Source organism: Ylistrum balloti, unplaced genomic scaffold (assembly GCF_031769215.1).
Source record: "Ylistrum balloti isolate Yb309-2 unplaced genomic scaffold, AGI_CSIRO_Ybal_v1 Utg369742, whole genome shotgun sequence".
Classification (NCBI taxonomy): domain Eukaryota; kingdom Metazoa; phylum Mollusca; class Bivalvia; order Pectinida; family Pectinidae; genus Ylistrum; species Ylistrum balloti.
Window position 1 is genome coordinate 501,136 of NW_026781951.1, and position 8,461 is coordinate 509,596.

General features: G+C 36.1%; 1 protein-coding gene across 1 annotated transcript; it reads left to right on the forward strand.

The window, feature by feature from the left end:
- Positions 1-891: 891 nt before the first annotated feature.
- Positions 892-6,665, forward strand: LOC132543170 (carbohydrate sulfotransferase 4-like). Its single transcript, XM_060206639.1, has 4 exons — positions 892-971; positions 4,909-5,142; positions 5,530-6,250; positions 6,492-6,665. The coding sequence occupies exons 1-4, from the start codon at positions 892-894 to the stop codon at positions 6,663-6,665; spliced, it is 1,209 nt and encodes a 402-aa protein (XP_060062622.1).
- The last annotated feature ends 1,796 nt before the right edge of the window (positions 6,666-8,461 follow it).

Sequence of the window (8,461 nt, forward strand, 5' to 3'; positions counted from 1 at the left end):
TTATTTTTATCCTATCCTTTTAACCAGTACGGTACAACTAAAGACATAATCTTCACGTGTTGCCACACTGTTATGGTGTTGCTAGAATGTTTTCAGAAATTCCATCTTTTGTAAAATTACATTGTAGCTCTTTTTCATTACAAGTTCTGAAATGTTTCTTTCTTATAAGTAAAAATAATACAAAATCTGTTTCTAGTCAATCAAATATGCCAGTAATCTATTCTTTAATTGTTTATTTAATTGTTTGTTTATTTGTTTATTTATTGCTCTTTTGTGTTTTCTACTTATGCTCTTTTCGTTATTCCAATACTGATCTAATATTACAACCCACGTTTATGTTTGGTGAGATAAGTAAGAGAAATGGCGTTAGAAATCTGTGAACCTACCATCAACATCGCCAGTATATTGTTGTGATGCACAATGAATAATCACGATCGCTACCTACCGTATGACGACCTGTTTGCTATATGATCCCAGTCCCACATGGTCAACACTGGAAAGGTCAGCGATCACTTAAGTGTATCCTTGATTGTCAATGCTCGCTCATGTTGATCGTAAATGTATAATACGAAGAACCGCTGATAATGTAACTTTACATAAACAGATCTAAATTACAACTCTATCAGCTGATTAGAACAAAGCTTTTGTTATTGTAATCAGACAATCAATTCAATGGAACTCACCTCGATACATATGTATTTAAACCATACACGATGGTCACTTGTAAACCAATAGATGCGGCTGTCCTTTCACAATGCTTGCCAATACAAGATTATCTGTTGTTTTTGATGCTTATGGTAGCGGACACACAGTTTTGGACTAACGTAGTGATTTAATTGTAACACAATGTTGAGAAGAACGTATCTACTGAGCTTCATACTTGTTATAACGATGTCACTGTGCTTTCACGTTTATTTTTCAAATCAAAAGGATAGCGGCAAAATAGAATTCTTGGGGAAAGGAATGGATCGGTATGTATGAAATAAGCATTAGAAAGTCAACAACACATCACTAACAATACGCCCGAATCACAGCACACATCGCTTTCATTCTGATTAGTGCTTTTAACATTACCGATATCACCTGTTGGTGTTGTTGTCTGTCTAATGATTTTAACATTACCGATATCACCTGTTGGTGTTGTTGTCTGTCTGATGATTTTAACATTACCGATATCACCTGTTGGTGTTGTTGTCTGTCTCCTGTTGGTGTTGTTGTCTGTCTGATGATTTTAACATTACCGATATCACCTGTTGGTGTTGTTGTCTGTCTGATGATTTTAACATTACCGATATCACCTGTTGGTGTTGTTGTCTGTCTGATGATTTTAACATTACCGATATCACCTGTTGGTGTTGTTGTCTGTCTGATGATTTTAACATTACCGATATCACCTGTTGGTGTTGTTGTCTGTCTGATGATTTTAACATTACCGATATCACCTGTTGGTGTTGTTGTCTGTCTGATGATTTTAACATTACCGATATCACCTGTTGGTGTTGTTGTCTGTCTGATGATTTTAACATTACCGATATCACCTGTTGGTGTTGTTGTCTGTCTGATGATTTTAACATTACCGATATCACCTGTTGGTGTTGTTGTCTGTCTGATGATTTTAACATTACCGATATCACCTGTTGGTGTTGTTGTCTGTCTGATGATTTTAACATTACCGATATCACCTGTTGGTGTTGTTGTCTGTCTGATGATTTTAACATTACCGATATCACCTGTTGGTGTTGTTGTCTGTCTGATGATTTTAACATTACCGATATCACCTGTTGGTGTCGTTGTCTGTCTGATGATTTTAACATTACCGATATCACCTGTTGGTGTTGTTGTCTGTCTGATGATTTTAACATTACCGATATCACCTGTTGGTGTTGTTGTCTGTCTGATGATTTTAACATTACCGATATCACCTGTTGGTGTTGTTGTCTGTCTGATGATTTTAACATTACCGATATCACCTGTTGGTGTTGTTGTCTGTCTGATGATTTTAACATTACCGATATCACCTGTTGGTGTTGTTGTCTGTCTGATGATTTTAACATTACCGATATCACCTGTTGGTGTTGTTGTCTGTCTGATGATTTTAACATTACCGATATCACCTGTTGGTGTTGTTGTCTGTCTGATGATTTTAACATTCACCCGATGATTACCGATATCACCTGTTGGTGTTGTTGTCTGTCTGATGATTTTAACATTACCGATATCACCCCTTGGTGTTGTTGTCTGTCTGATGATTTTAACATTACCGATATCACCCCTTGGTGTTGTTGTCTGTCTGATGATTTTAACATTACCGATATCACCCCTTGGTGTTGTTGTCTGTCTGAAGATTTTAACATTACCGATATCACCCTGTCTGATGGTGTGTTGTTGTCTGTCTGATGATTTTAACATTACCGATATCACCTGTTGGTGTTGTTGTCTGTCTGATGATTTTAACATTACCGATATCACCCCTTGGTGTTGTTGTCTGTCTGATGATTTTAACATTACCGATATCACCTGTTGGTGTTGTTGTCTGTCTGATGATTTTAACATTACCGATATCACCCCTTGGTGTTGTTGTCTGTCTGATGATTTTAACATTACCGATATCACCTGTTGGTGTTGTTGTCTGTCTGATGATTTTAACATTACCGATATCACCCCTTGGTGTTGTTGTCTGTCTGATGATTTTAACATTACCGATATCACCTGTTGGTGTTGCTCTGTCTGATGATTTTAACATTACCGATATCACCTGTTGGTGTTGTTGTCTGTCTGATGATTTTAACATTACCGATATCACCCCTTGGTGTTGTTGTCTGTCTGATGATTTTAACATTACCGATATCACCTGTTGGTGTTGTTGTCTGTCTGATGATTTTAACATTACCGATATCACCTGTTGGTGTTGTTGTCTGTCTGATGATTTTAACATTACCGATATCACCCCTTGGTGTTGTTGTCTGTCTGATGATTTTAACATTACCGATATCACCTGTTGGTGTTGTTGTCTGTCTGATGATTTTAACATTACCGATATCACCTGTTGGTGTTGTTGTCTGTCTGATGATTTTAACATTACCGATATCACCCCTTGGTGTTGTTGTCTGTCTGATGATTTTAACATTACCGATATCACCTGTTGGTGTTGTTGTCTGTCTGATGATTTTAACATTACCGATATCACCCGTTGGTGTTGTTGTCTGTCTGATGATTTTAACATTACCGATATCACCCCTTGGTGTTGTTGTCTGTCTGATGATTTTAACATTACCGATATCACCCCTTGGTGTTGTTGTCTGTCTGATGATTTTAACATTACCGATATCACCTGTTGGTGTTGTTGTCTGTCTGATGATTTTAACATTACCGATATCACCTGTTGGTGTTGTTGTCTGTCTGATGATTTTAACATTACCGATATCACCTGTTGGTGTTGTTGTCTGTCTGATGATTTTAACATTACCGATATCACCCCTTGGTGTTGTTGCTCTGTCTGATGATTTTAACATTACCGATATCACCCCTTGGTGTTGTCGCAATATGAAGGACGAACTGGTGGTCCATTGATGTTTATTGATCAGATTTTACTTATTTAGGTATATGCATTTACAAATTATATATTACATAAAAGATGGAACAAACAGATGTGTCTCCTCATTGTTTTAATAGTTACGTCGCGCTCTGCTGAATCGAACTTAAATCCAAAGATATAAAGACAATGAAGTGCTATACAAAAGACCTGCACTAATTGATAAGAATATTGGCATGCATGTCTAAATCAGGGTTAGAGGAATGTGAACATATACACATGTACTTGGCGTTATTCAAAATAATCTTTAGTATTTTGGGGAAACGCAAACTTGGTTTATTACAGAACAAACTCACCCTCGTCAATATTCCGACATTACTAACAATATTTTCTCTTTATTTTCTAATTTTTCCCACCATGTGTGAATCGATGTCCTCTACAGACAATATAGTATATCTAGGTCGCTCATTAGACTTACGCACTTTGAGATATTTATGAGAATGCCTTTGAAAATCGTGTCTATCTGTTTCTGATGACGCAGCCAATCACAAAACTTCTGATAAATATCGATGCAAAGTACGATTAAATTCTATTATGGTTTGGTTCTATGAGACACCTATTATTTGCATCTCGTGCACTAAGTACGTCAGAGCTAGTCATTTGTCTGATGAAGGTGATCGAAACGTCGCATTAAACCTTCTACTGGTTGTGTTATAATATAAAGTTGACAGTGAAGTCATCGAAACATCACATTCTAATCTTCTACTGGTTGTGTTATCAGAACTATAATGTGACCGTGTAGTCATCTAAACGTCACATTCTTATCTTTTACTGGTTGTTTTATAAGAACTATAAGGTGACCGTGTAGCCATCGAAACGTCACATTCTAATCTTCTACTGGTTGTGTTATGAGATGAAAATGACGTGTAGTCATCGAAACGTCACATTTTAATCTTATACTGGTTGTGTTATGAGATGAAAATGACGTGTAGTCATCGAAACGTCACACTCTAATCTTCTACTGGTTGTGTCATAAGATGAAGGTGACCGTGTAGTCATCGAAACGTCACACTCTAATCTTCTACTGGTTGTGTTATAAGATGAAGGTGACCTTGTAGTCATCGAAACGTCACACTCTTATCTTCTACTGGTTGTGTTATAAGATGAAGGTGATCGTGTAGTCATCGAAACGTCACACTCTTATCTTCTACTGGTTGTGTTATAAGATGAAGGTGATCGTGTAGTCATCGAAACGTCACACTCTAATCTTCTACTGATTGTGTTATGAGACGAAGGTGACCGTGTAGTCATCGACGCGTCACATTAAACCTTCTACTGGTTGTGTTATGAGAACTTCTATTCTATATTATTCACAGGTTTCTTAGTTATCCTTTGAGGACTACAAGTCATGTGGAAAGGCTAAGGAAACAGGTAAAGAAGAATCATCACATACTACTTATAGGCTATCTGGGAGGTGGAACATCACTTCTGGGAGATATTCTAGGAACCAGAAATACTAGTTTCTATTTGTATGAACCACTTCACTACATGGCACGATTTGGATACTTCAAGCCTGGGTACCAATGCAGCATGAAGACGGGCAATTGTTGGTAAGTCAATTGGTAGTTCTTAGGTATGTGGTACATATAGGTATCTAGATTGAATCAAGCATTCTACATAAAAATGTTCTGTTGAAATTGTAGAACATATACAATGCATACATCCCTTATAATTTAACACAGTGATATCACTCACTTTGGTTTTATTACATATATGCTGTATTATAGAATCAAATAGCTGCAATAAATATAAGTACAAATATTATTAACCGGCAAATTCTGAAGACCAACAGGTCACATGACTGGTGGCATTAAGTTCAGCAATTATATTTTGATTTAACGTTTATTATTCTTCCTTTTTTAAATTTGGAATCGTATTTAAATGGAAAAAGGAATCCAAAATTATCATTATTATTAAATGTTTTTACTTTTTCACAGGAAGAACAATCAGACCAGCGACCAAGCTATAAGGACCGTACAGGCAATATTCAACTGTGATTACGATCATTACAATCATACAGTGCAATGGTGGCAGGTCCGATTATCTGGTGCAGCTGGAAAAGTCAACGATCGAAACTGGAATATTTCCTCTTCTAGATGTAACAGAACTTGCTTAATGAAGTATCTGAAATTATGTTCACATTATGATTCAATAGTTAGCAAAATACCAAGAGTAAGTGTCAGCTTAGCTTCACAACTTTTGAATAAGTTTTCGAACCTGAATATAATCCATCTCCTGAGAGATCCAAGAGCTATAATGAACTCAAGGAACAAATATGACTGGACCCCTGTCCCAGGTGGCGCTATAGCGTTATGTAATAAAATGGCAGATGATTTTCTTGAATCAGTAAAATTGAAAAGGGTTTATCCCGGACGATTTTACACTGTGTTTTACGAGGATATGGTGACGGATCCATTCGAAACATTTAAATATATTTATACATTTGCGGGGTATAACTTCAATGCAGATGAACAACTCCGTATTAATAAGAAAACGCGAAATTCCCAGAACATTGCATGGGGTTGGAGGAACATTATCGACCATAATGTCCTAAAAGAAACAAATAAAGCATGCAGTCACTTATATTCGCTTCTGGGATACCCGCAAGTTAGAAATATAGAGGAAATAAGAAACAGGAGTTTCCCGCTCCGATTAAAAGTAAAAGGGGCCAGACACTTTAATAACATCGCCGATATATATCGGTCGATGTCAAACAGACGTCAATAGAGTATGTGACATTACTCCACGGGCCTTGGACAATGACAAATAATACGATACTTGATCGCAAATAAGAAATGCAAATGTGATATACGAAATAACATAAAGACTTCGAGCAGATATGCTTATTTATAATTCATAAATAATGTTCGCTTTTATGAGTTAAACATCCTCTCAACAGACAGGGTCACAAGAGGATCAGTGGCAAGAAGACATCAAGGATGACAAACAAAGCACAGAAAGGAACAGAAAGAAAAGGCGTGGCGAAAAGTGTGTAGGTGAAGGGGTGTTGATGGGCGGGGACGGTATCAGATGTATTTCGCACTTTTCAACTTTTAAATCCGTGTCACAATAATAAAGTAGCGATTGTGACGCTAGAAGTAAAGCTATCTATCCGTCTTTCTCAAAGGAAACAAATGCGAGTTGAATATCTTTTCAGTTATAATCACATTTCCAAGTGTACTGTATTTACAAGGAGTAAAACCGACAAGCATGATTCTTCCTCACTTTTAACAGTCTTTATGTTGTTGAAGAAGAATAGCACAGGAGAAGGGAATTAACATCAACATATGTAGATATAAACTCAAGAAATGAAATTGAATATAGATATATTACATTTTAAATGAAATTCATCGGTTTAGGTGCGTTACCGTCATCAGTATAACAAATATGCGGAACTTACACTGTAGTTGAAATAGTAGAGTGATATATGTATGTCCATCTGCATCAATATTTTGTCTACAAATGCATGGTAATTAGTTAGCAATCTGAGATGTATGGACGAGTGACGAATCAATTCCACCCTAAGTATGGAGAACAACTCTGCTATTTTCTATTACTATTGAGAGATACTGTAAACTGAATTTCAACAGAAAAGATTAGGAGTTGTTATACCTATTAAGTTCAGATCTACAAGTTTGACTACAAGTATCATAATGTAGATTCATATTTATTTATCTATTATCTAATTGCTTGTTTACTTTATCTATTTAGTTATATATTTAATTAATATCTTAATTTTAAGGTTTTAAATTGTAGGCTTCTTTATGACGTCAACAATCATGTGTATGAAAATAATCAATTAAAATACAAATTAAGTCACTGAAACACATATATATGTATCAGTGACGTTTTGACAGACATATATTTCTAATTTGTTTCTTAAGATATTCTCGGATGATTAGAAGAAAAAACGTTAACCATACGCTGCCAAATCTATAATCACTGACTGGGAGTTTATAAGCCTTCTACTGTATTAAACATACTGCATTATTTTGATATGAGTCACCACCGTTGAATGGTAGCGACTAGAATGAGTTCGACAGGTTCAGATAAGTGGCACGCTTACTTTTGTAAGAATCTGTCGGGTCTGATCAAAAATTGTGCTGAAAAATGCACCCCCCCCCCTCCCCCGCCCGAAAAAAAAAATAATGTAAGTCCCCTTCTTTGTTTCTGTACTTTAACCTTAACAAATCCAATAACAATCCACCTGTCACACGCGTCATAAACGTGTGGAACTCGATGATTAATGACACGTAAATCCTATTTAACTCTATAGTGGTGCAAACTGCGACAAACTACAAAACACATTGCTATGCATTGAAGCTATTCCTGAGAGGAAATTATTGCATGCACAATTTGAAAAACAAAACTTTTCCGTGCCGGCAATATTTACGTTTGGGTATGTACGTTGGCAAGGTCCAAATGACAGCATGATGTCTCCGCGACTGTTTCTTCTGGCTGGTATTCTGTTCACAGCATTGTTATTATCCTATATGATATATCGCTCTGATTTCCTCGACAATCCCAGATCTAAAGGGGTTGTTCGGTAAGTACTCGATCTGTTGATCATTTTTTTGTTTAGGAAAATAACAGTTTATTTGTTTGTTAAACAAAGTGATTTTTTCATTTAGATTGCCATTTTCTTGTTATTTGGATATTGCTTTCAATGTTATAATCAACTGAAGATTATTACTGAAGTACATCAAGTGTAAATAAAACATCTCAGCAATTGATCACGAGTCATATAAATCCTTCTGATACGTGCTTCCATATTTCGAGCGATGCATACCCTAAGTCATACATAATTGTACTTTAATGAAAGACGGCACATCGAAAATTGAAGAATGCCGAAAAATCACAGATGACATG

Bases quoted from the DNA above. Each gene is read 5' to 3' on its own strand.
- LOC132543170 (XM_060206639.1), top strand. From the start codon at position 892: ATGTCACTGTGCTTTCACGTTTATTTTTCAAATCAAAAGGATAGCGGC. The intron at 972-4,908 runs GTATGTATGAAA...TATTATTCACAG, and splicing joins TTGGGGAAAGGAATGGATCG to GTTTCTTAGTTATCCTTTGA. The intron at 6,251-6,491 runs GTAAAAGGGGCC...TCCTCTCAACAG, and splicing joins GTTTCCCGCTCCGATTAAAA to ACAGGGTCACAAGAGGATCA.